Here is a 27,869-nt window from a genome sequence, read left to right as displayed (position 1 = left end):
ATCTCTGTGGTGCTTACATTAAAAAACAAAAGAACAAAGTGAAGCCATCCCTGTGAACAAAAAAAAAGAAAAAAAAAAGTTATTTCAGCAAAGAGAGAATTTTATTTTGATTTCTGAGGTTATGCAAGAGCTCCAGGAGAAGTGGGACAAGGATGACAAGGAGGGGATCGATATCCAGAGTTCAAAGGTAGGCAGCTGATCAAAGGTTAAATACAAGAAAAGAAATTATTCCATTCAAGTTAAATATAGGACATTGTAACCCAAATAGGTGCTTGGCTTCAATTAAAACCCTTGGAACAAGCTTTTGTGCTGAGGGGAAGTTCTCAAAGTCAGGCAAACTTTGTTTTTCTTGTTGTGCTGTTCTGAGGAGAAGTGTCAATACAGAGGACATTTATTAAATATTTATCTGACACTGATAAGAATTGCTTTTAATTTCTCATTAATCTGTGAAAAATAATAACCAATACAATTAAATCTATTAGTGAAAGCAATAACAAGAAGTTGGACTTGAAGCAGAGTCCAGTCCTTTGCAGGTTTCCCTTTGCCGACTTAATTCAAACACATCCCAGGTTGTAACTCACCAGTACAATCAAATTCAGGAGAAAATAGCACAAACCTGCTGAGTTCTGTCATTTTTAGAGAGCAGCTCTTTTGCATTCCACCCAAATCCAAAACTCCTCAGTCCTAGACTTTTATCCAGTTATCAAAACCAGGATTCCAAGGCCAGGTTGGACAGGGCTTGGAGCACCCTGGGACAGTGGAAGTGAAACAAAATGAGCTTTAATTTCCCTCCTGGCCAAAACCATTCTACGATTGTTTGAAAACCAGTGAGGAGATTTTCATCCATGCATCCAGGGCATTGGAAGCTGTTATATCAGCTCCTGGGCTAACCTGATTGAATTCCAGCTGCTGTGGCTGTGTCCTGATGAGGTGGTTCGGATTTTTGAATATTTTCTCTTTTACACAGAAGATTCTTCCAGTTGTTCCCATGCAGGCAAAGAAACCCCCAGATCAAGAGGGATCCTCTTGATCAGATTCTTTGCTCTCCTCCAAGCCTGTGGTGCTTTCAAGACTCAGTTAATAATGTTTTTAAGAGGTACTTTTTGGACATTCTGCTTAAATGCCATTTTTTTTGCCTTTTCTGTACTGGGTACTTAATGCAAATTTTATCCATTTTTGAAAAGAGCTGGGATATTTCAGTATCAGCTGCTTTCTGGGCTGACCCTGAGTGTGGGGTTTATATCTAGGGGAGGAAATGGGGCTCTACATCCACCTGAGAGGTCTCCTGAGATGATTAAAACGGACCCAATGGTCAGGGGGCATTTCTGAATCCCTTATTCCATAATTATTATAATGTGCATAATGTCTCATATGCATTAAACATTCAACTGAAATGACTCTGAATGTGAAAGCAACCATATAATAAAGGGAAAAACCTCTTATTTTACATAATAGAATTTAAAATATTAATAATGTAACGAATATACATAGGGTATGTTTAAGTGTGTACATTTAACCATGCAGTTATGAATTATATATGTAAATATAGCACACACCAAATGTGTGTTTAAACACTTAGACTTTCCACATGGGCTAATTTGAAGTTCACTGCACTGGATTAATTTTTAACATTTTACTTGCAAATAATCATAACTCAAAAATTCATATTGCAATATATTTGTATATGTTATTGAAAACACCACCAAGGTTGACTGAATCCTTGGAATCACAGGAGCTTGGTATTTCCAGGAAGTGTAAAGAGCAACTTCCTATTGTGCATCATTTATCAAAGATTCCCTGGATTAGCTGGAAAAAACCAGAGGTTCTTCAGCTGAGAGGACAAAAATCACAAAAGTGATTTTTTTGTGGGAAGGGGGAAAAGAGGAAAGGAAAGAGGGGAAAGGAGAAAGGGAAAAAAAGGGGGAAATGGGAAAGGAAAAAGGAAAGGAAAATCCCCAAGGGTGCCAAACCCTGTCCTTTCCCAGCCCACCACACTCCAGCTGTGCTGCCAGATGTTGCCATCCAGCTGTTCCTTCCAGCTCCAAGGAAAAATCCAATTACCTGTGCACTTCTGGCAGCTTCATTAGAACAAGCACAGCCAAGTGTGACGTGGTTTGATCTTTTCCAGGAGTGGAATTGTAATTCCAGGGCCATCCGTGGCTCTTCAGTGCAGCAGTGTCTGCTCCCCTTCTACCCCATCCAGCCTCTCCTAAAATTTGGGTCCAGGAGGAGCCTTTTCAGTGCAGAGATAATTTGGGAGCCCTTTGGAATGAGAGCTGATTTCCCACCATTTCCTGCCCTCTCCAATTAGTGGTGGTTTCCCTCTAAGCTGCCACAAATGGGCATTTCTCTCAAGAATTCCAACAAAATCCCAAGAGTCCCAGAAAACGAAGCTCAGGAAAAAAGATTTGGAATGCAGAACTTTGTGGCTCTCAGGGAAGACTTTGTGCCTTCAGTGAGGATTTTCTGGTGGGATGCACAGCAGGATTCTCTCACTCTGGGTGTTGTTATTTTGAAAGTGCTGGAAAGTCAAAGTATGAGAAGAGTGAGAGCTAAAAAATCCATCCCAGCACAAGCAGGATCTGGAATTCTGTTGGAAACTTCCCCTGCTGCTCAGGATGATGGATTTTCGTGGGATTTCCTTTTTCCAGTTGGGGCTGGATCCAGGGTCTCTGTGGGGTGGGACAGACTCCAAGGGGGCAAGCCCAAGAGTTTGAGTCTGGGATTTCTCAGCCTGGGTGAGCTCCTCAGGAATTCTCACCCTGGGGACTCAATCAAACCTTCCCCTGGGGCTGAAACACGGGATTCAGGTGATGTGCTGGGAAACCGACAAGAATGAGGTTCCCCAAAGAAATAAGGAAAAATCTTTTTATCTGGGAGGGGCTCAAAGCTGAAAGAAAATCCAGTAACAAGGTTCCCCAAATAAATAAGGGGAAAATTGGGTTTTTGGAAGGGTCTCAAAGCTGAGGAAAAAAAAAAAGCCAATTGCAAGGTTCCCCAAATAAATAAGGAAAAACTGGTTTTTTTGGGAGCCTTTAGCTGTCCCTGGTGTTTCCAGTGTGAGATGAGAGGGTGCCAAATGGTGGGACAAAGTGAGAGGGAGTGGGCTGAAGGTTTTGTACTCCCTCTCTGCAGCAAAGGGACACATCTGCATCAGCTCTGTGAGAAACAGGGAAGTTTTACGTGTCAAAATATAAAGGATAAAAATTTCTCCTAAATGAGCATTTTCTTTGCAAACTTCATTATCCTTTCACAGTGAAATATCAATAAATTCACCCCCTATAATTGCATTAATCCACTTATGAGGGGTTGGTTATTGAGTTTTGTACCCCAGAATTTTAAAGCAAAGAACAATCCTTGAAATGAATGTAGAGCACAGTCACTGGAGATTGCCACTGCCTCCTGCAGCATTTATTCCCATCAAATCTAATTGTAAACATGTTTTCCCAGTCTCTTTAGTTCATGTGCTGCACTCTTGGGATAAAAAGAAGCTTTAATGTGAATTATTATTATGGTAAACACACAACAACGACATTTCCTTCAGTGAAATAAACAGAGACCAACACTCATTAATTAACCTTAAAATTTCAGGTTTTATTTTACAACTTCAAGTTAAAACACAGGGAGCACAAATCTGGATGAAGTCATACAATCCCCCCCCACCCCAACTTCAAATTATTTTTTCAAGTATCTGAATATTTTATAGACCAACATCTTGGAACATTATTTCATGATAAATCAGTCATCTGAAAACATTTGCCTCTACTTTATCTGGCCTTAAATTCTCCACAATAATGACCTGCATGGGTATAATTAAAATTAGGATGGGAGTTAAATATAGGCAAAATTACAGCTTCAAATCCACTTTGGTAATAACATCAGCTGCATCTTTTTTACAAAATTGATCAGCTATGAAGTCAGACAGGAATTCTACTCTAAAAAACAGAGTTTTTCCCTTCAGTTCTCACTCTGAAAGGTGAATTTTACCCTGAAGTGGCACTGCTGGCTCGTGGCTGCTTTATGCACGAAGCACCTGGCTGTGAACTGACTCCACTGCTGCGTTGGGAAGGGAAAAAGCATTCCAAGGTGACAAAAAAAGCACTTTGAAAATTGAAAAGTGGTTTTAAAAACATGGGAAAATGCAGAGGCGTGGCCGATTTTATTTTCCTTCCTAGCTCCACTGCAGGGTGTAGCTCTGGCCCAGTTTCAGCTGGAGATTGGTGATTTCCAGGAGCTGGGAATAGAACACACAAAATGCACATTTAGTAACTGAGCCCTAAAGATCCACGGCGCTTTCTGTGTTCCAGGGAGAAATTGGCTTCTCATTTTCAACTGCAAGGATTTATTTTCCTTTTGTTATTTACATTTGTGAATACATCACTACAAACTGAGTTTAACCAGCACAGATTTGGGAGGGTCTGACCATGACTCTCTGATCCCTTCCTTCTCCCACAGGCTCTTTTAGAGCTGAGGCTCCTTTTCTTTTAAAAATAAAGGAATTTTTTTAAAGTAGAAAAACTTGGAATACATTGCAATTCAATGGTGCATATGAATTTTTTTCCATTAAAAAGTCAACAGCAGAATCTCCAAGAATGCTCAGAGAAGCTTTTCCTCCTGTCACATCTCCCAGGTTGCAGGGAAGATGTTAGGGAACAAAATCCACTGCCAGAAGTGGCATTAAATGGTATTAAAGAATCATTACCTGATGGCAGCTTCTGCCTCTTTTTTAATTTTCAATATGGTAAACAGAGGTGTATTTAAAATATGGCAAATATATGCATTTTTAAATATGCTAATAAAAAAATACCAAATATGCTAAATATATAGATATTTAAAATAAGGTAAACATACAAATATTTAAATATGGTAAATATTTTAGATATGGTAAATATACAAATATTTAAAATATGGTAAGTAAAATATTTTAAATAGGCCAATATAAAATTTTTAAATATGGTAAATAGATATGTTTAAAATATGGTAAGTAAAAATATTTTTCATTTGGTAAATATATAAATATTTAAAATATGCTAAATATATAAATATTTTAAATACGCTAAATATACCAATATTTTAAATATGGTAAGTAAAATATTTAAAATATGCTAAATATATAAATATTTTAAATACATTAAATGTAGAAATATTTTAAATGTGGTATGTATACAAACATTTAAAAAACGGTAAGTAAAGATATTAAATACTGTAAACATATAAATATTTTAAACAGGCTAATATAAAAATTTTAAAATTATAAATATATATATGTTTTAAATATGGTAAAAATATTTTTAAATGGTGAATAGATAAATATTTAAAATATACTAAATATATAAATATTTTATATAGGCTATTATAAAAATTTTTAATATGCTAAATATATATGTTTAAAATATCGTAAATACAATATTTAAAATTTGGTAAATATAGAAATATTTTAAATACACTAAATATACAAATATCTCAAATGTGGTAAGTAAAATATTTTAAATATGGTAAATATATACATATTTTAAATAGGCTAATATAATAATTCTAAAAAGCTAAATCTATCTATTTAAATATGGTGTATAAAAATATTTTAAAATTTTAAATAGAAAAATAAAATATACTAAATATATAAATATTTAAAATATGCGAAATATACAGATATTTAAAATATGGTAAGTAAAATTATTTTTAATATGGTAAATATAAAAATATTTTAAATAGGCTATTGTAAAATTTTTAAATATGGTAAATATATGTGTTTAAAATATGGTAAGTAAAATATTTTAAATTTGGTAAATATATGAATATTTTTAAAAGGCTAATAAAAACATTTAATATGCTAAATATATATATTTTAAATATGGTAAGTAAAAACATTTTCAATATTTTAAATATTTTAAACCATCTCCAGAGGTTTAATTGCACAAATGCAGGTTGGTAACCCTTCAAGCAGCATCTCACCTTGTTGCTGTTGTAGACAACCGTGTGGTTGGATGGCACTGCTGCCCCGTTCTGTGTCACTGTCACCTGAGTGACATTGCTGGGCACCCCCAGCACCCTGATCTCCGTGAACATGAGGTTGTTTGGGTCTGTGTAATTCTGATGTGTAACTGTGATCTCCAGAACATTCTGGAAGGAAGAGGGAAAGGCAAATGTCAGAGTTTGGGATGAGGCTGGTGCAGACCCAGAGCATCTGCCCCTGGGTGGGTCCCTGGCAGTGCCCAAGGGCAGCTTGGAGCAGCTGGGACAGTGGGAGGTGTCCCTGCCATGGAATCAGAGCATTTTTATGTCCCTCCCAACCCAAACCATTCCCTCATTCTCTGACATCCACTTCAGCTTTTCATTTGCTGTCCTCACTCCAGGGTTTTTTAGGTTCTATTCAATTTTTATTTCCTAATTTATTTTTATTTATTTTTTAGACACTGAAAGCTTTTCTCCACTTTGTTAACCCAGCCAAATCCTGGGCTCTGCTGTGCTTTCATTGCCACTCAGCTGTGAAGAACAAGAAATTCCCAACCCCTGGATGGGCAGCAGGAGCTGCAGGACAAAGCCCTCCTTCCCTGCCCTGTGTCACCTTCCAGGTGCTCTGAGAGCTGCTCCAGGCTCTTCTCCTCCTGCTTTTTGCCCTCCCAGAGCAGCTCCTGCCTCCCCATCCCTCCCTCATACAGTTACTGCGCTTTGAAGTAGATTTTGGATTTCTTTGGGATGACACAATTCCACATATTTGCTGCTCAGAGGGTGAGTGTTTCTCATTGTTGGGTAATTCACGACCTCTTTAATTAGGCTTTTCCTCAGCAAGTTTTTGTAAGAGCAGGGAAAGGTGCTTTTATTTTATAATCTCCTTACAACTGCAAATATTGAGTGTTAGCAAAACAAACTCCCTTCCTTAGCAATTAACACCCTTTTATTTGACAAAGACAGAATTAGATGAGAAGAAAGAACAGTGTGGATAAAATTAGAAGACATTGTGGCACGCTGGAAAATAATGAAATAAGAAAGTGTGTTTTCTCCTACAATGGAAAGAGCTTTTCTTTCAAGCCAAAAGTCCCTGTAATTAGAGCCTAATTTATTTCCAGATATTTCACTGGGTATGGAAATGAAGTCTGACAATTGTATTTAACAATACTCTTCAGATTCCCTCCTAAATTCATTCTTTACACAATTTAATCACATTTCTTGTAGCCTAATCATCTGTGAGCACAATTTAATGCAAGGTTGGGATACGTAGACATTAGGAAGACCCAAATAAAATACCCATAGTTAAAAATATATTTTAAAAAAATCACCTGAAGTGGCTATTGAATAAATATGAGCTAATGTGATTACCTGCTTAGCAGTAAATGATGTCAGCAGGTAAACACCATCTTCATATGCATCTGTTAAAAAGAAAGAATGAAAGAAATTGAATAAAATGTCTTTGCTGGCCACCTTATTTAACACATTATCAAAATTTCTGTCCACAGACAGCTTACAAATAGAAGGGATGTATTTATATGTAAATAAAGAGAAGTTGTGCATTTCCAGGAGATGAATGCTATTAGACATAAAACACTTTCAGTGTATATAAAGCTGAAATGAGGAAAAAATGAGAACATTTTAGGGGTAAGATATAAAAGCAGGCAAAGAAACAGCACTAGGGACATCAGGGGAGTTTAGATGAGGAGAAAAATGTTTGTTTGATGCATTGAAGAAATGAAGAGTCATTTCCCACATCCCCCTCCATTCCCAGGTGACAATTCCAGGTGATTCCTGGCGTAGTGCTGATCCCTGGGGCTCCTGTCCTGCCTTCCCTCACTGCTGGGAGTGTCACCCTGGGAGATGCTCCCCCCAAATTCCATCCATCACCAGCTTTCCCTAAACGTGGCCATCCTTTCTGGATTCCCGTTCTGGCACCTCCAGATCCACCTCCAGCCTCCTGCAGACTCCCTCCAGGTGCCCATGCAAGGCACATTTCCTTGGGAAATGTGGGAATTCCTTGTTATTACAAGGGTAGTGCTCTCTGGGTGGGTGGGGAGGAGAAATGCCAGCTCTGTGTCTGTCACCTGCAGACAATTAAAATTTAGCCACGTTGAGGGAATTAGTGAGAGCTCTCACATGATCTGTGGTTGTGGTTCCCACAGGTTTGAGGAGGAATCTTTGTTACCTGCCTTTTCTCAGGGCAGAAGTTCATTTATACTGAATTAACACATTAATTCACATTTTAACACATTTTACAGAATTACACATTAATTCTGTAAATGACAGCGTGGTGTCGCTTCACTCAGGAAGGATCATGTTTCTGTAATGTTGGTCTGCAGGTTTCATTTCAGCTTTACCTCTGAAGGTGGGTCCAGATCTGATACCCAGAAATGGCCTTGGCCAAATCCACCCCTTCCCTCTGCTCCTCCTCGGATACCCCAGAGTTTGCTCCCTCTCTCCCCAGCTCACACCCTTGGGTTTGGTTTTGTCTGCTTGAATTTGTGCTTTGACTATCCCCAGGGATGGAGCCTCACTTAGCAGCATCCAGCATTCCCAGAGGAACAGAAAAAAGGGGTTTTGGGGCGGGGAGGAGGGCTGGCCGTACCGATGCGAACGCCATCGTCCCAGTAGAGGTGTCCTGCTGCCATCTGAGCGTCATCCAGCGCCACCGTCAGCCCCATCGGGTTCTTCCGGCTGTGCACGACACAATTTGCTCTCAGTTCCCTCAGCTGGTCACATTCCACATCCCCCAAAGGGCAATTCCCTTCCAGTAAAGTCGTGTACCACCCAGCTGACCTCCCACAGCCATCTTCCCATCCATACTGCTAAAGACCATTAGGAAAAAAAAACCAAACAAAACCAAAAAACCCCACAAAAAGACAAATTTAACATTTTCACTTCTTCCTACCTGTAAGCAGTTGTAGTAGCAGGTGTTTGCCAAGGCAGGATGTATCCACCTCGGATGTGCAGGTTGATGTGCTCCAGAGGAGCTGACAGATTTTGGAATTGTTTCCTGAAGCCAGTATCTGAGTTCTAGGGACAAAAAAAGATGAGTTTTTACAGGGTTTTCTTTCAGAACAAAATGTAATATTTCTCTAGACAGGTTAATTAGAGTTGTTACTGCAGGAGTAACTATTAATAAGAGAAACCCTGAATTTTTGGGTCTATAAAAGGCTGGCCTGACCATGGGTGATGGCAGCTGAACCAAAGGGGCCAAGCAGGTGAAACACAAACCTGTTATTAATGAAGAGAGTTTTAATCCTGCTCTTCCTATTTCCAAATATGTTATTATTTTCCAGGAAAAATTATGCAACTAAACCTGTTTTTTTTTCTTTCTTTATTAGAGAATTCCATTACAAAAATCTTTGTATCATTTGAGGGTTACAAAAAGTGAAAAGAAATCTAAATTAAAGGTATTAACTTCGCCTTTTCACTTATCATAACTCTGGTCATGTTATCATACATTATTATTAAGGAATCGAGGATTTTCATTATTTCTTTTTATGTTTCTAAGAACTTATATGAAATGCAAATTAGGCAGGGTGTTCCCACCACTCTGCCATGCTCAGCACCATGAAAATACAGAAAATAAGAGTGTTAAAATGCAATATTTTTAGGGTGACTTACCGTGTGATAATCATACCAGCGGGCATCAGGGAAATACGCGACGACACTCCGCTCATTCTGCAGTTAAACACACAAATTTTAGGCGCCTCAAATCAAAAAGTGAAGCTTAGTTAAACTGACTTTGAGCAATAAATAAGATGAAGAGCTCACCTCTTTCATCACAGGGCTGATGAGCAGGGCAGGACCCCAGAGGAACTGCTCGTCGATGTCCCACGTGGTCCTGTCTCCCACAAACCTGTCAGGATGAGACAGCCAGAGCTGAGCTTTCCCAAAGAGCTCCTCCTTGAAGACCCTCCTGTCAGTAATTTCACCTACTCTTTCTGCTGTCTGTTTCCTCATTATTGCTGTTAATAATTCAGAGATCAATTAACGGCTGCACAAAGATCCTGAGTTACTCAGTAGAGAAATGCAAGTTAGTGCTCAGCTTTAGGGGTTTTGGTCCATTTCTTTGCTTTTGCTTTTCAGGACATTGGGACAACAAAACTCTCAAAGTCTTATGCTTATTATTTACAGTAATAAAATCTTGGACAGACTGGGACAGACTTTTTAATTTGAGCCACTGTTTCCTGAGCTCCTTCATAAAAAGCAAATCGCTACATGCAAAAAAAACTCTGGTTTTCCCAGCCAAGACTTGGTATTTTTGAGTTGAAGGGGGAAATGCTGTAACAAAGAGACAACTCTTGTTGTCAGAAGGTCACAACTAGAGGAGCTTTAATGGGAATTCTTGGAGAGGAGAGCAGGGGAACTGCACTTACTCATGGAGAACGGGGCGGACCACGGTGCTGCCGTGGGCGTGGGCGTCGTGCAGCAAGGTGTAGAGGTAAGGTAACAGGGTGTATCTGATGTTCAGCACGTGCCTGGACATGGCTTCAAAGTTTGCATCCCAGGAAGCAGGATCTTGCCTCTGCAAGAGAGTGTTGTTAGAGAAGCTGGGTTGGACTGCACGAGAATGCTAAAGAAAGCAAATCAACACAGCAAAACAAACCGAAGAAATTTCTCCTCTGAAGCAGAGCATCTTCGTTTGTTTATTCTTCACCTCAGGAGCAAGTGAAAACTGTGCCTGTCACTGTCAGCCCCAGGAGGGGAACTAGAAAGAGGAAGGCTGATAAAAACCCAGGGGAAAAAGTAAAAATGTTTAATGCAAAGTGTCCCCAAGGTGTGACACGTCCCAGGGCGCGTCACCCACCAGCCCTCTGCTCGCAGCAGGAGTCTGAGGCGCCAAGGACTGGTGTCAGGAGAGCCTCAAGTCTTTATTAAATGTAGGAACAATACCTTGGCAAATTGGCCAGGGCTGGAGGTGCCATGATAACCCTGAATCTGCATTTTGAAGGCTGCCAGGGCCCGTGGAAGGTGTGTGCTGCGAGATAAAGCAGCTGGCTTTGAAAAGGAGACTTTAATCCATTAGATATTTGCCATCTAAATAGCTCCACTCTGCTGGACCTGAAGCTTTCCCTGGAACACAAGTGCTGTTTCCCTTTTTTTCATTTTCCCAGTTATCTTGTTTTACAGCTTTCTCCACTCCACTCCTTAGCCTGCATTTAGGCAATTATGTCCCTTTCCTTTCAGCAGAAATACAATATCTGATGCTGGCAAACATGCAGAGCACAGAAATTCCTGAGTCTCACTCCAGCATCTTATTACACTGCCCCATTTTCTCATTTGCTGTGTAATTATGGGCAATTAGGGCTGAGAGCACCGAGGTCAGTTCTGTTTCTTGAAGTGTGTTTGCCACAAAATCTCCATTTTAGCCCTGCTGTAGCTCACTGAAATCCAAATGGCACAGAGGGGAGAATATGTAGAGTTTGATTCAGTGCAAGCAAAGTTAGAGGGGGCTTCCTTCAAGAGCAGCCCCTCTGGGGGCACAAAGCCCCTCTGGGGGCACAAAGCCTCCCAGGTGATGGGGAGGCTCACAGCAGAGCCAGCCTAGAAATAATGACAATTTTCATTTGATAAAGAGCCAAAAGTGTTCTGTTTTTCTCCATTTTACTTGGAATGTATTTTTCTTTTGAGCCAGGGCAGTTGTGCTTTGTTCTGGCTGGTTTTACCTGTGTGTTGCAAAGGCCCAGCTGCTAAGAACTATTAAAAAATTGCAACTCACCCGTGTTCCTTTCTCGTTGTGATTCCTGGAAAATGGGTAAAACGCACCCAGCTGCATCCAGCGGACACACATCTCATACTGTGCATCTTTGAAGAAGCCACAGATATCAGCTCCTGTCTGAAATTTTCAGAACAACCCAAATGGAAAACTGTATTATCGTGTACAGCATCACGGTAATTAAATAGAAGTTAATAACTCATTAGCTTACATAAGATATTCCAAAGAGACTGAACTCCATCATGCCTGAAAAGAGAAATAAATTGGAGTTACTCGCTGGGTTTTTTTTACTTTATGGTTACATAGGCAGTGTTTATTACACTACTGATTCAGAGGAGAAAGAACCAAATCCAAGCCCCACAATTTCTCTAATGTGTTGTGTTTTCCTGCTACAGGAGGAGATGGGATGCAGGTGGAGCAGAGAAAAAAAATGAGTGGCAGGACACAGGGCATGGAAGGGCCTGATCCGAAGGGAATTAAAGGAGTTCCCAGCCCCTGGTACAGAAGGAAGCAAGAAGAAAAAGTGAGAAAGGAATTGACCACAAATTCTGTTTGCTGAACAAATTTTTTTTCAGCTAAAATAATCACAGGAACACAAAAGCAAGGAGGTGAAGGAGAAGCAAGGCCAGGTTGGATAATGCTTGGAGGAGCCTGGTGTGCGGACAGTGTCTCTGCCAGGTCAGAACTGGATTTAGGGGCTTTAAGGTCCCTCCCAACCCAAACCATTCCACAACTGGGTGGTGCCAGGCACTCAGGCCCTGTCCCTGGCACGTACCAATAATGGATTTGTGCATCTGGTCCCAGGCTGCCGTGTTGTCCCCCAGCCAGTGGCCCACCCATCTCCCGCTGCTGGGGTACGTGGAGCGGCTGATGACGATCCCGCGCTCCTGGGTGGCGCCTTGCAGAGCCCTGCGTTGGGAACAGGCACACAAACAGCTTACAGGAGGAATGCTGCACCAGAACTTACTGCAGGAGAGCCTCTGAAAATAAATAACTGGGCTTGTGTTGTCCCAGTGAAGGGCTGCATCGTATACATCCAGTCCCTTGGTGCTTTTTATGGCAATTCAGTGTGACCCAGACACAATCCCAGCAAAGCTGGCCAAGCTGCAGCTGCAAAGAGAGCTGGCAAACATGAGAGATTAAAAAGGAGTTTTCCAGCTCAGGCTAACTCCTCCGTGGCAAAATGGGAATGTGGAGAAAGTTTTCTAAGCCCATTTTCTGGGTGCTCCACAATGGCATGTCATTGAAGCAACAGTTGGAAATAATTTAGCAAAATTAAAGCCAAAAGGCTCACAAGAGTGAAAAAAGAGGCAGCAGGAATATCAGACCTCTCAGGATAAGTTTAGTTGACTAAAAGGTGCTAAAAAATTAAAAAAAAAAAGAGTCAGGGATTTTTAGTCCCTTCTGAAAGACAGGATATCAGTATGAATATTAGTCAGAAAATCGCCCTAAATCCCACTGCTCTCCAATGTGAGAGCCCCATAATTGCCTAAACTGCTGCTTCAATAAGGCACTATTTGCTTATTTTTCTACCGGATTTGCAGCTTTAGTGACACCATAATTACAGCAAAGATACACAAGTCACTTAAATTACCGCAGCAATTAAACCAGACTAATGTGCCACCATTATTTCCTCTAAGATAAACAGTAACTTTCCTAGGATCCTTTATTCCTTTGTAACATCTTGTCCAACACTTTAATTCTCTGCTTGCTTTCCCTGTGTCAATAATGCTTTGGAGGTGGCAGCCAAAATTCCAAAAGTGGAGACAGCAAATGTCACGTGCAGAGCTGCTCAGGGATGAGCAGGACCTGAGAATTCTGTGCCTGGAGCCTCAGGCCTGCAGCTCCATAGCTCTCTATCCATGAAAAACAATTATTCAGGTCACAAAGGCTGAATTTACCTCCAAACAGTTCCTGTATTCACTAATAAGGACTCTGGCTATGCAAAAACCTCATTACAAAAGAACAGCATCAAGGCAATATCCCGAAGTTCCTGTGTCTAATGGATGGAGGACTGAAATGACACCAGGTTACATAAAATACTGATGTTCACTTCTCAGTTACAGTCTTTTGTGAGTTTTGTGTGCAAATAATCTTTCTGTTTGGGTGGTTTAGCATACAAATAAATTATTGCATTTCTTCAGTTTCACAAGGACCCCTTCGGTTACTGCCAAAAAATAAATTTGGGACTGAAATACATGTATATATATATTTTTTATAGATAAGATTTGCTATAAATTTCCAGTGTAAGAGTATCTGTGTGAACTGTGAGATTTACTGTAGTGATTTCTGTTGCAGTGCCTTGCAAACAGAGGAAAAGAGCTTATATTTAAAACACAGGAACAACGGTGATATTCCTTTTCCTGTCAAATTCTTGTCCGCTCCACTGGGTGTGCACAACAAGGTGTTGGCAGGGGTGGCTTAGGAGAGAAACTTCTGGAGCTTCCTCATTTCTGACAGAGCCAGAGAGGGACCTGAGCCCATCAGCAGCACTGAGTGACTTTGGGATAACAGGAATAAGAAAGGAAAATGTAGCTCCCAACAGCAACTGGAGCTGTTCAAACCTCAGGCCCAAAGCATGAGCACCGTGAGCAGAGCAGGGTGGGCAAGCAAGCAAGGAGGATGAAACTTCATAATTTGAAGCTATTAATTGGAGAGTTAACTCCTATATGCAAATGGACTAAAACTTATAAAAATGTGAGATCTCGTGACCAAGCTCTCTTTTGCTCCCATCTTGGAGCCATCAGAATCACAGCAGTGGCTCCCGTCCTGCCAGGGTGTGGCCTTGGAAGGCACTTCAGTAAATCTCCACTGTATTCCTCTGAACTCCATCTAGCCTCTGCCCCTTGGGGCATCAGAACACATCCTGGAGGCAGAGTGGGACACACAAAGCACTTACAGCAGGCTGGGTCTGGCTTGGGACCATCCGTAAAGGCTGTGGACATCGAAGTGTCTGGCTGGGGTCCCATCTGGGAGGTAGTGCAGACCTTCCATGCAGGGAGTTTTGTAGATTAATCCTACCGACATGTGTCCCAACTCTTGTGCAAAGGGAAGAAACATATATTTTTATTATTATTAATATTCATGCATTAATCATTTGGGTTACTTAATTTTCATAATCTGTTTGGTATTCAGTCTATTTATACTGTCACTTGTTTATTAATAATTATAAAAATAGCATTTTCAAAATGGAATGTCTGCAGTATTCCTATGCAGGTATCTGAGCCTGTGAATATTTTAATAGTTCAGTTACAGATGCTCTTACTACTGATGCTCAAAGAATAAACAGAGTATATCAGAAAATATTTCAAATCTTTTTGAAGACTGCCACACTAATCACATAAACAGAAAACCAGATGTGGTGGGGGTATGATCTGTGTATCTGAATATTAATTTCCTGGAAATTCCTGAGAAACCACTCATGAAACCTGAATACAACAGTAAGCAGTGAGAGTATGCTAATAAACCATTAATAAATAATTCCTAATTAGTACTACTTTACACCAGTACTTCAGGAAAGCTGAGCTAAGAAAGCGAGGCATTTCAAGCGTTTGACTGCTCACATAAATGGCAATGAGAGGAGACACATGGATATTTTCTAAATATTTAATTAATTGCATTATTCATCTGAGAAAAGTGCTAAAAACAGAGAGCTCAATTCTCTGGCATGCCTCAAGCAAAGCACTTAGACACAAAATAGGGACCAAAATCCATATGCAGTGAGGAGCTGGAAAGAACTTTTTTTTTTTTACAAAGTGCTGCACAGCTCCTGCTGAAATACCTGGGCTTGCAGTGTGCCCATAATCTCAGGAATAAAGGGCCACGTTCAGTGAGGATCTGTGGCTTTATAAATCCATCTTTATTTCAGCTTTTATGCCCCATATACCAGATAAGAATTTATGTAGGAACCAGAAAAACCTAAAACTTGTAAGGAGGAATCAGACTTACGAGGCATGTAGGGGGGATAATTTAGGAGGTCGTTCTTACAGCCACCCATGGCACCATTCATAAAAGCTGCTGGTTCATTCATGTCCTAAAAACACAGAATAAAACCCCTCAGTTTGCTACAGAACACCATAAATGCTGAATTGCACACAAGCAGCGTTGCAGGGTTCCTCAGGAGCCTCAGCTGGAAGTCCCATGTTCCATAAAAGGGCTTCCATAAAAAGGCAGGAAAAGGGCATGGAGTGACAGAAAAAGAGGGATGGTTTGAGCTGAAGGAGGGTGAGATTAGGTGGGGTATTGGGAAGGAATTGTTCCCTGGCAGGGTGGGCAGGCCCTGGCACAGGATGCCCAGAGCAGCTGGGGCTGCCCCTGGATCCCTGGAAGTGCCCAAGGCCAGGCTGGACACTGGGGCTGGGAGCACCTGGGATGGTGGGAGGTGTCCCTGCACATGGCAGGGAGTGGGAATAGAAGATTTTTAAGATGTCTTCCAACCCAGACTATTCTGAAATTCAGCAATTCTTTGTTTCAATGGAACAACCTCCAAGATCATCAAGTCCAACATTTTCTTAATGGGAATTTAACACTGATGATACTTCTGGGAATCAGGAAATGGGGCCCTCTCCACCAGTGTTGGGCAGAGAAAAATAACCCAGAGATCATTTCCACACTTACAGTCCACAGCCCATCAAACTTGAGGCTTTTTGATGGGTCGGGATTGTTGTAGACCTCCAGGATTTCCCTCTTGTACCACTCCAATGTGGAATTGCGGAAGAAGTCTGGGAAAGCACAGTGGGACACGTAGTTCTGTAAAAACAGAAGGAAAACAAGACAGATGAGGGGACTGGAGGCATTCCATAGTTAAAACTCTGGAATTTAAGAAAAAAATACAAATTAAAAAATGACAAAAAATAATTGCTTGCTTGCTAAGATTTTTGGCTCTTAGGAAGGCTTAACCAGTTTCTGCACTTTATTCCTGCCATGAGATTTATCAATGATTTTGCTGCTGTTTTAATTGATTAATGTCTATATTTGAGTCCAGAACCAAACCATGTCAGTATTTACCTCTACTTGGTCTTCATGAGGCAGTGACTCATTGATTTGAACATTGGGAAGAAACGACCAGACCTAATGGGACAAAGAATATTTTAAATAATCAAGCCACACCAAATACAAACTGAGCATCAACAACACACAGTTAAATGCTCTTCCCTGGACAGTACCTTGGAATATAAGATTTCTTTGGTATCAGGCCACTGTACAAAGACATCGTCGGCCACACCTCTGGTGAAGGCAGGATAATCGGTTTCATTCCCAGAAATGGCTGGATCCTACAAATAGAAACACCTTTACACTTAGGCTCAAAACTCACATTGAATATATTCTTCATTTTGTGATGCTGTATTGGAATTTAAAAACAATATTCCAAACTGACCAGGATAATGATGAATCTCATTCCTTCTGCTTTGATTTTGTTGACCAGAGCTGGTAATCCAGCAAAACGTGGGGAAAGGGTGAAGTCCAGGTTCCTTTCCATGTAGTCAATATCTACATATTGGACATCCTGAAGTTAAAGAAAAAACAACAATTAATTTAAATTTATTTTCTCCTCTTTTTTTCCAAATATTGAAAACTGGCCAAAATAAGTAAAATATGGAACTTTCGATGTGTAAAATTGGAAGCAGTGGTTAACTTCAGGCTGCAGTTGTTAAATTAATGTTACACAAACTATGAGCAAAATAAACCTTTCACTGCTGCATCCAAATTGAGGGGAGAAATTGATACAAAATAGAGAAAAAAATTGATTTGTCTGGACATACGTACACAGAAACTGCACCTATATTTCCATAGCTATAAGGAAAAAATGGGAATTGCTGTTCTCTATGGAAACATTGATGTTATTATATTTAAAATGAATCCACATTCAATTTATAGCATAATTTTGTTAGGTCTAGGTGCCATTCCTACTACCCCAACAACAACCTGGGCCAAATCACAGCTGACTTGACACAGAGCGTTATGGTAATGAAATTATCCTGCTTCATTTTTCTCCCTGCTGGTTTTTTCTTAATCACTGCTCCTTCCTGTCATTCTTTGGTGTGAATAATTAAGAAAATTAACCAGCTTTTAACCCAGCCCAGAGTCCGTGGCACAAAACCTGCTCTTCCCTACCGCAGTGGGGGTGTTTTTGGTGAGTTACTGCTTTAGTGTTTAATGGATTTAGTCAATGCTAGGAAGCCAGAAGCTCAAACGTTATTTGCTCCCAACGTACGTGGGGGATCTGAGCCGCCCTCATCTGCTCCACCAGCTGGGCCACCTCCGAGTCGTTGGCGTAGCCGTAGCGGCACAGCTGGAATCCCAGGGACCAGTAGGGTGGCATGACTGGGCGCCCGATCAGCTGCAGAGAGGAAAGGATGCTCGTGGTGAGGAGGGGAAGAGAAACCAACCCGACCCAGCTGTGACGGTGTTCACAGGGGTCCCAGGAGGAAGGAAGAGACAAAAACCTGGACTCTGTTTCAGAAGGCTTGATTTATTATTTTATGACATATATTATACTATGATATATTATTATTTTATTTATCATATCATTTTATTATATTTATATATCATAATATTTATCATAGTATTTTATGATATATAATATTATATTAAAAACCATACTAAAAGAATAGAAGGAAGGATTTTATCAGAAGACTGGCTAAGAATAGAAAAGGAATGAATAACAAAATGAATAACAATGGCTTGGACTGACCAAGACAGTCTGGACAGCCGGACTGTGATTGGCCATTAATTAGAAACAACCCCATGGGACCAATCCCAGCTCCACCTGTTGCATCCCAAAGCAGCAGACAATCATTGTTCACATTTTGTTCCTGAGGCCTCTCAGCTTCTCAGGAGGAAAAATGCTAAGGAAAGGATTGTTCATAAAACATGTCTGTGACCCCCACCAAAGCCCAGCAGCAGTCAGGCTCCTACCTCGGTGTACTGCTGAACCACCTCTTCAGGGGTGGGGCCCAGGACCATGTAGAAGTCGAGGATCCCCCCGATGGTGCGGTAGGTCAGGGCAGGGGTGGGCTGGAAGGTCACATCTGGAAGTGGAGGCAAGGGAGTGAGAAAAGGAGGCCTGGATTTGCAAAATGCTGAATGCAGAAATGGAGCATGCGGAGGAGGACGGAGAGAGAGAATTTACAAATTCTGCAGGGACCAGACAAGAGGGGATGGCTTCCAACTGACAGAGAGGAGGCTTAGGTGGGATATTGGGATGAAATTACTCCCTGTGAGAGGGGTGAGGCCCTGAGGCTGCCCAGAGAGGCTGGGGCTGCCCCTGGATCCCTGGAAGTGCCCAAGGCCAGGTTGGATAGGGCTTGTAGTGGCCTGGGACAGTGGAAGGTGTCCCTGCAGGGGGGTGGAACAGCATGAGCTTTAATGTCCCTTCCAACCCAGACCATTCCATGATTTTATGAGATAAAATGAAGGTTTTCTTACCCATTGCATTGCTGTTAAGCAAGAGAACTCCATGGGCATTGCCATCTTCCTCAAGAGCCATATAAAATGGGTGAAAACCATAGGAATTCAACTTGTACTGCAAATAAAACATTTTACTGTATTTAGTCAATGCTACGAAGCCAACATTGCAAACATTTGCTTGTTAACATTTTGTAATAAATTTAATAAAATGTGAGACATTTGCCAAACATGGCAAATAAACTTTAAATGTATGCACCTAAACCCTACCTAACCACAAAGCAGACCTGCAGAAGGTCATGTGGAGCTTCACAATTTGTCAGGCTTGTCAAGACTGCTCAGGCAGGAGGGAAAGCAAAGGTATGGCTGCACTTAAACTTCACTAATGAGAAGGTGCTTCCTCAGGACAAAACTTTCCCTTCTTAGCAAACAGAACCAGGTGTCTGCATGCTCAGGAGGTGCTGGTGACATTATATTTAATTTTCTCAAAATGTGTTCCAGCCTGAACTGGAAGTCAGGGCTATAATTAGCTACTGCTATTTCATTGGCCATTCCCTGATAATTGGAAATTTGCTATCTTGTAGCAAATAAGACAAATAAACAGAGATAAGATTTCTGCTTTACCTGTGCGAGTACTAAATTAATCCCCAAGCAACAGGAATTGTTCTGACTCATGTCTAATTTTCAAAACAATGAGCAGAAAAGAATAAAAAAAAAAAGGAGGAACGTGCTGCTACTCCTAAGCCATCTGTCATCTTCCAACATCTGACTGAAGGCCTGAGCTCCTCACATTGTTCTTGCATGTCACAAATGATGGGTTCACAAATGACCTTTGCCATGGAGACACCATCTAAATTGTGAACTGATCAATATGCTCAGAGCCAATGCCCAACACCAGCAGACGTCCACTGGATTTTAAAGTCGTGCCGAACAGTTCTGCGCCCTTTGGTTCAGAAATCACATTTATTTTCTTCTTCTTTGTCTACTTACAGCTGGAGGCTGGTCCCTGGTGAACATGCCCCAGGTGTTCCAGCTCATGTTGTGTCGGAAGGTGGGGTGCTCCGTCTCCCCGAAGCCGTAGATGTACTGGGAGGCCAGGCGGGTGGAGATCTGGATGAACATGTCGCTGAAGGTGAAGGTGGGCAGGCCTGAATTCCAGCTGAAGTGGGAAGAGGAAAGGGAAAATTAGAATAGAACGTCCTCAGGGCCATGTGTCTGGCAGACAATTCTTTTTGAGCCACTCTTTTTCTCTGGAGATCTCGCTCTTCAGTGGAAATGGGCTGGAAGTGTTGTGGTTATCAAAAAAACTTAAAGGACACGAAATGGGGGTGTGTAAGAACTGCTGAAGAGTTTAGGGACACCAAATCCTTCGTGTCTCTCAGAGAGGAATAGCACACAGGCATCATAATGCCGCTGGCTGGGCTACGGGGTGTACCCAGGAGCTGCACTAAAGCCGGATAGCTCAGCTCTGAGGGGGGCTAACCAGCCCAAGCTCTGGCAGTGCACCCAGCAGGCACTCGGGAGACCAGGAAAGAGAGGAGAGCGCTGTATGAGGTTCCAAGACGATGTCTTTATTGGTCTTCTTCGTAGCTCTTCCACGGAGTGTCTCGAAGGGTCTCAGGGACAGCGGCTCCAACGAGCCGGGCAGAAACAGGGGTTTATATAGGGTTAGGGAGGATTGAGAATTGCCCAATGGTAAGGGTTAAAGGAAAGTGACCTATAGCTTTACAGAGAGATAAGCCAGGGTCCGAGAGCGGGAGAGAGGGGCTCCTTTTGTTCAGTCATCCTGACTCAGCATCCTGTTTCTGAACGCCAAGGCAGGCTCGCAGGGCCTGTGCCTGCTACAGCATCATGCATGGCAACTTGTGTCATATTTTGGAAATTTAGAGAGAAAATGCGTTTCAGGACCATTTGCCTCCCAGAAACTCGGGGAGCGCACAAGGAGCAGCCTTCAGAGCCGCCAGCGTTCTTCGCTCCAGCAGGTGCACAAAGAGAGGGTTTGGCATGGAAAAGGCCACCAAAAACGTGTGACACAACATCCCCGAGGGCGGCAGGGGCTTACATGACCGTCCCCGTGCTCCTGCGGCGCACTTGGATCCCGAAGGGGTTGATCTGGAGCGAGACGTCGTAGAGCCGCTCCTGGCTGGAGCTCGTGGGGGAGCTGGGCAGGTTCAGGGGCACGGGCACCTCGTACCGTGGGTTCTCATAGTCATAGATCTGTGAAGGAAAAGTCACTTCATTTAAGCCAGTCAGTTCAGAAATCTGAATCTGATACAGATTTTAAAGCACCTGCTGTGGTATTTTATTTCAAATGCATGGCCTTGAACCATTTCTTTCACAGGATTTTGTTGGGGGCAAAAGTATCCCAACCAACAAAACAAAGATTTGTTTTGGATCATGAATACCTCATCTAATTACCTACATGAATTTAAAGTATATACTTATATTCAGAATATAGGTGTATATACTTTGGTGTATATACTTTGTACATAGGTGTATATACTTTGCAAGTGTGATTAATAATTTCTAGTTCTTCTTTTACTCGACTTTTAGGATTCTTTTTCAGGTTTTCTGTGGTTTGAAAGCGGATAGAAGTTCATTTTTGATGTCTGACCACCTAGCTCAATATTGTTAAACACAGGGTAATAAATTACAGCTAAACAGCAGTGAACAATTTTAGATGGACAATTTTAGAATAGAAGTGCAATGGTGGATTTAAAAGTAAACTGCAGAGTCATGAGAGCACTTACAGATAAATTTACCTGCATATCAACAAAATGCTTTCAGTTTCAAAATTCCTGTTTGACATTACACACATACACTGGCATTATACCTTTGATTCTTTGTAATTTCTTTGTAAAATTGAGTGCTATGATTCTAGGACTAAAAAAAAGATGCAAGCTAAGAGCAATAATAATTGCTTAGAAGGAGAAACCCATTTACACAAGGCTGCTTCTTTCTGTGAAATATAAATTCGGCCATAAAGAGCCCTCTGAATTTCCATAAATAAAACATTTGAGGAATTCTGGGCTGGCTTTACCTTAAACTGCAGCATGTTGTTGAGATGATATTTCACCTCCAGGCGCAGGGTGGTGATTGGGGTGGTGTAAGCCTCGTTAGCCCTGGCCCTGGAGTCATCCATGCCCAGGGTGGCTACAATTCCAGTGGAGGAATACTCAACGTTCTGGATGAGGTAAGGATTGCTGGAGCTGTAGTAGCAGGAAGGAACATCTGGATTTGATGTCTCCTGGTGCAAACAGAGAGGAGTTTCAGGTTAGCAAATCAGCTGGATCTTTTATTGGGTATTAGCACGGAATGCTGTTTTTATCAGATCTGTGTCAAATGTGGGATTGGGGGTAAAATTAATGGAATCCTGAATAAAGAAATAATACAGATTAATCTCTAGGCTGACTCAGGTGTAATGAAGCCATCCAGTGAAGGCTGTACAGATAGTTCAGTCAGGAAACTGAATCCTTGTGCAATTAAGAGGGATTTAATTTCCCCATCTCTGTGATCTTCAGATCAATCCCTCAACATGGTTTAATCTTGGTTTGTGGGAATTCCTAAACTTTGTCCCTTTCAATCCCATTTCTCTCTGGCCACCTTCAAGGAGATGTGCCCAAAACCCATTTCATACCCAGGCAGCATCAGAGCAGATCTTTCACTGGCTTTATTCACACAAATTATCCTTAATATATCCAGTGAAAATTACATCCTACTCATCTGAGATCTCCTGACATTTCCAAATGTCCGAAATTACAAAAAGTCCTTTTAGTAGTGCAACAAAACCAGAGCAGCTCATCAACTGCTTCAGCAGGAACACTGAATTTTGGATTTCATTCCTATAGGAAAGGCCCAAAATGGGCATTTTAGATTTAGAAGAACAGACAATAATTTAGTTGGAGGCACCCTCTGAAGTTCAACCATGTTTATTAATAATGTTAAAGGAGCTCCTTGATGCAGATATAAACAAGTTTACAAATGAATCAAGATTTTTGTGGAATTCAAGGATTTCCTCTCAAACTGAGATCCAGAGGAATTGGCTTTAAATGTCCCTGGGTGACACAAAGGGGCTGAGCCTTGCAGGCCATGGTGCCTTTGAGGCAGAAGGGGCAGCTGAATATGCTCTTCTTTTTCATAACTCCAACATTATTTCTGTCCATCTTTCAAAAAATGCCTCATTTTTCCTCAACTCCTGATACAATGTGGTAGAATTTAAATGGTTGTCAGCTACTGAGGTAAATAAAATCCATCAGTACAGTCCAGCTGAGGCCCATTTTATTTAAACCTGACCAATCTCCCAGACCACTTTTATTCTGTAACAACCACAAAGGAAATCCTTTTATTCTGTTGGTTTTTTTTTGGTTTTTTTTTTGGTCTAATTATTTTAGAGAAATAATGACTTACTTCCCAGGCACAGCCAAGTTGTTGACATTTTTCTTTTGTTGCATTAGGGCTGGGATGACAATTAAACCTTTCATTAATATTCATACTTAGAGTCCATTTGATTGTGTAAGATTTTCCCAGTTCAAGCTGAAGTCCTTTTATAACAGCAACCTTATAAACATAAAACAATGAACAGTTATTAAATGGCACATCCCATCCAGCTTTCCTCCAGTCAGAGGAGGTGCTGGTCCTTAAGAATAATATACTTAAAAATTGAAAATCCACAAAACCCCATCCTGTAAGATTTGGGACAGTCTCACTTTTACAAGGACACACAACTGATATTTTTACAGATACAGTCTGAAGAATTAAGACTCTAAAAATATGGAGTTAATGCCACAGCTTCCTTGGAAGCAAGCAGGAATAAATACATGAAATAAGCTGTCTGCTGCATTGCAAACATAACTTAGATGCACTTTTATGCAGCAGAGTTGAATGCAATTGTACTTTTATTCTGTAATAAAATTCACATTGTATTTCATTGTAACAACATTGGCACTGGGTACTGTCCTTTGCAATATATAAAATAAAGTTGATGCAATTTTAAATATGTTTACTTTCCATTTCCCTGTTATTGCTTTACCTTTGTTGCAGGATCATAGGTGATATCAGGGGTATAATCCTGCACAGTATTGTCCTGAGACACAGAAACTGATCCTATTTCCTGAGACAATCCCAATATCTTGATTTCCTCAAATTTCAGGTTGTTTGGATCAGCATAATTGCTGTGTGTAGCAGTCATTTGTAGAGCATTCTGAAAAATAATACAGTGGTCATATTCTTCTTTTAAAAATTCTGCCAAAAGTCCTCCTGATTTAACATTTTTTTTCTATGACGATTTTCATATTGTAGCATGAATAAACCAGTATCTTTTCCCACACATATTAATTATTGCTCTGCTGGTTGTTATCACAATAAAGCTTTTCTACCATGTATAAGCTAATATTCAGAGTTGTGTTTCAGCTTTTTTTTTCCTTGCTAGGGAAGTAAAGGAAGGCTGGGGTGGGTCTGTGACGGGGCAGATAAACTCCAGACTCGCTGGGTTCCAACATCCAAAGGTTCTCACTCCTCCTGATATAAAAATACCACTTGCTGTTCTGTGCCATTAGTTATTTTTTAGATGAAGAGTTCAAGGAGAGGAAGTGCACCATGGCTGTGACACGTGTGTGGAACTTCCTTATTGCCCTCCCTGGGAACGTTGAGGTTAATTGTTAATTCAAATGTCATCACAGTCCAGTCATGATTCGGCTGCTGGGGTTTCAAACTCCAACAGCAACTGGGGGTGTCCTATCTACAAATGATTCTTTGATTAATTATAATTTAAAAAATTACTAATTCATGAGCTCCACTCATGTTCCTCTGCACTCTCTCAGTTTATGCTCTTTCATCATGGCAAAGGAATGACTACCTTTACTCGATATTAATGTTATTATCATTATCATTGTACAAATAATATGTTACCATGCCGTTGGCAATCCTTGCTTGGTGATCGTTACTGTCAATATTAGATAGAAACCCTATCAGGACTCCACCCTGACGTCCATGAACCCTGCAAAGGCCCCCTCAGCTTAAAATAACACAATAAAACTTGATCCCAATGTAGTTTCTGAGGGTTCAGGCGAGGCGTGGGTCTCCCTCACTCTTTGGAGACATTCAGCTATATTTTCACAGTATAAAAAAATATATATATTTTTGACAGCGCCACTATTTTGAGAACCACAAACACTCCATGCTTCTCCTTTTTGACTCTGTTTTAAATGCCTGTTGTGCTTTAGAGTTCTCTTGTTCAGTGAATATTGCTGCTGAGTTTATTGCATGGAAGGAAACAGGAGTTATTTAGATATTTCTATTAACTAGGAGGAAAAAACGCAACAGATTTCATCCCAGTTAAACGGGAGTATTTTGAGCATGATTCCTCTTGGCTTTGGCAAATGTTTTGTTTTCCAGCAAATCTTACAGGAGAATTAAGAGAGAAAAGAATGCTCTTAAAAGATGCTGGATAAAAATCAGAAATTAAAATCAAATACTTACGTTGGAAACTTTAAACTCATAGTAAATGTAGGCTTTGTTGTCAATTGTACCTAAAAGGTAAAGAAAGAAGTTACAGTTGGAGTGCAGAAAAGAATGATATTAAAGTAGGGCTGTGCCACTGCTAGAGACCAATTAACTGTTAATTATCAGGACTGCATTCAAAGCTGCACTAAGCAACTCAAATATTTACTAATGTTTCTTTGAGGAACTGAAATATCCATTTTTCCTTTGGCCAGTCTCCCAGGAGACCTAATTTTTTCCACAAAAATTCACTGAAAGCAGATCTTCTAAAATGTAGAGGATTTTTTTTTATTCTATTGTTATTTCTTCTTAGTTTGTCTTAAATATAAAAGTTTTGATCAAAGCTAATCCTTTAACATAACCTAAATAAGGATTCTTCATACAAAAATAATGGTGATGATGAAGATAGCAATAATGAGAAATTCCATGGAACCATAAGAAAGGAAATAACACATGACCAGAAAAAAGAAATACAAAGTGTGGTCAAAGTTACTTTTTTTTTTCCCCACATATAAAAAGACAAATCCTGCCATCACAAGCAAATTGCAAATGGTTCCCCTGTAAAACTGCAACCTGTAAGTTTTGGGCAGGCCATGAAGTGATGAAATGTTTTATTGCCTGGTTTGGCAGCAGCAGGGAGGGCAGTAATGGCTTTGTTATTTTAGGCCAGAGGAGCACGTGGAGCTGTCAGCCCATGCACAGCAGCCACCCAAGGCCTGCTGGATTTATGGCAGCAATAATCAGCTGGATCACTGCTCTATTTCTTAAAAGCAGCCCCAGCTTTCACACAATTCCAAAAAGCAGAGGCTTGGGAGTTTTCCTGGGAGATGCAATGGGTACAGGCCACAAGGAGAAGGAGTTGTACAAGTGGAATGTATAAAGTTTTCCAATATTGATGTCCAGATGCTTCCCTGGATGGGCAGTGGTTTGCCTAAATCCCATGGGAAAATCCCATCCTGCCACCTCCTGACAATCTAATGATTTCTGCTGAAAACCAGAGGTTTGACCTTAGGTAGAGCCTTGTGTCTTTTTTCTTTACTTCTGTTAAATTAAGTGGTGACTTCGATCTGACATTAATAATAGCCACGGTTTTCTGCTTCAAAGCGATGAAAACCATTTGATTTATGAGCAAAGTAGCAGCAGTGTGTTGCAATGCCTTCTTTTCCAGCAGGCACATCGAAATCTGAGCACATTAGTTCTTTGTTAGCCATATTTATTTCACTGCTGGTGGCTGCTCACCTGTAGATTCTCCATCATCCCAGAACAAATCCCCAGAAGCTTCACTGTTGATATCCAGGGCAATTATGAGTCCCATTGGATTCTTGCGGCTGTGGAAAGAGAGATTTATGTGTGCAACAAACCTCTGAACACTCCTGGTCATCCTCCATGTTCATGCATGAGTGAGACACCCAACAGGGCCACAATCCTTGGAAAACTGCCTTAATTAAGTTTAATCCTTGGTTTCCTTTCATTTTCATGCACATGGATTAAAATACCTGGTGAGTTTACAAATTTCTATGCAAATAACTCATCACTAAAGGTGTGGAAGCAAGGTTTGGCTCACAGCTACTCCCACATTTCAAGGTGAAAATCCTAAATACAACGGGCTGCTATTATTTGTAGCCTAGAAGTCCTCAGCCCCCTTATGGGGGAAAAAAAAATAAGTTGAAAGTGTTCCATTTGGGATCCTACCTTGCCTCTGTGGTGGTGTTTGGTTTCTGAGTAGGGAAAATGTATCCTCCCCTCAGGTGCAGCCCCATCTTGTCTCCTGGGGTTGGTATATTGTGCCACACTTTCTTCAGCTGCACTGGTTCACCCTGATGGGCAGAGATTGAAAAGAGAGCAGGAATTTTGTATTACCCACTGCTGGGAGTGTTTTCTTAAGTCCTGGGTTTCATCAAATTGTTCCTCATAAAAAAAGCTTAAGTTATGTAAATATCTATGGGCTAATGGGCACATAAAATAAAATAATTGCTTATCACCCTGATTTAATGTCATAATCTGAGTCCTTGAGGTGCCAGTTATTTGGTTTATCCCACCACCCTTCATCCCTTGTCTCCCAAGTAACCCCAAAGTCTTTCCTTCAGTTCTCTGTCCCCAAAGCAGGGCTGACCTTCCTATTTCATCACAATCCCATTTAGAAAATGATGTCATATCCCATAATATCCCTGCATTTCCTTACCGTGTCATACTCGTACCACTCTGCCTCAGGAAAGTACACACGAGTGGACTCCACGCCCTAAAAGTGAATAAAGAAACAGCTTCCATATTTCAACTCAATCAGATAAACTCC

General features: G+C 40.9%; 1 protein-coding gene across 1 annotated transcript in view; it reads right to left on the bottom strand.

Annotated features, from left to right (window-relative positions):
* Positions 1 to 4,171: 4,171 nt before the first annotated feature.
* Positions 4,172 to 27,869, bottom strand: part of SI (sucrase-isomaltase) — a gene marked incomplete at both ends in the record, with an annotated part of 39,908 nt that continues 16,210 nt past the window's right edge. The window contains 29 exons of the mRNA XM_084212280.1: positions 4,172 to 4,234; positions 5,953 to 6,120; positions 7,318 to 7,367; positions 8,555 to 8,643; positions 8,858 to 8,982; positions 9,577 to 9,633; positions 9,727 to 9,811; positions 10,332 to 10,480; positions 11,675 to 11,791; positions 11,883 to 11,917; positions 12,447 to 12,580; positions 14,571 to 14,709; positions 15,620 to 15,704; positions 16,289 to 16,420; positions 16,679 to 16,741; positions 16,837 to 16,944; positions 17,049 to 17,177; positions 17,886 to 18,011; positions 18,590 to 18,702; positions 19,100 to 19,196; positions 20,069 to 20,237; positions 21,141 to 21,295; positions 22,119 to 22,325; positions 23,486 to 23,635; positions 24,108 to 24,278; positions 25,556 to 25,605; positions 26,816 to 26,904; positions 27,269 to 27,393; positions 27,759 to 27,815. Of these exons, the coding sequence (XP_084068406.1) occupies positions 4,172 to 4,234; positions 5,953 to 6,120; positions 7,318 to 7,367; positions 8,555 to 8,643; positions 8,858 to 8,982; positions 9,577 to 9,633; positions 9,727 to 9,811; positions 10,332 to 10,480; positions 11,675 to 11,791; positions 11,883 to 11,917; positions 12,447 to 12,580; positions 14,571 to 14,709; positions 15,620 to 15,704; positions 16,289 to 16,420; positions 16,679 to 16,741; positions 16,837 to 16,944; positions 17,049 to 17,177; positions 17,886 to 18,011; positions 18,590 to 18,702; positions 19,100 to 19,196; positions 20,069 to 20,237; positions 21,141 to 21,295; positions 22,119 to 22,325; positions 23,486 to 23,635; positions 24,108 to 24,278; positions 25,556 to 25,605; positions 26,816 to 26,904; positions 27,269 to 27,393; positions 27,759 to 27,815 (3,237 nt within the window). The remainder of the gene's footprint in view (positions 4,235 to 5,952; positions 6,121 to 7,317; positions 7,368 to 8,554; positions 8,644 to 8,857; positions 8,983 to 9,576; positions 9,634 to 9,726; positions 9,812 to 10,331; positions 10,481 to 11,674; positions 11,792 to 11,882; positions 11,918 to 12,446; positions 12,581 to 14,570; positions 14,710 to 15,619; positions 15,705 to 16,288; positions 16,421 to 16,678; positions 16,742 to 16,836; positions 16,945 to 17,048; positions 17,178 to 17,885; positions 18,012 to 18,589; positions 18,703 to 19,099; positions 19,197 to 20,068; positions 20,238 to 21,140; positions 21,296 to 22,118; positions 22,326 to 23,485; positions 23,636 to 24,107; positions 24,279 to 25,555; positions 25,606 to 26,815; positions 26,905 to 27,268; positions 27,394 to 27,758; positions 27,816 to 27,869) is intronic.

Source organism: Fringilla coelebs, assembly GCF_963513975.1.
Source record: "Fringilla coelebs genome assembly, chromosome: 10".
Taxonomy (NCBI): Eukaryota; Metazoa; Chordata; class Aves; order Passeriformes; family Fringillidae; genus Fringilla; species Fringilla coelebs.
This window is presented reverse-complemented; position numbering and strand designations above follow the sequence as displayed.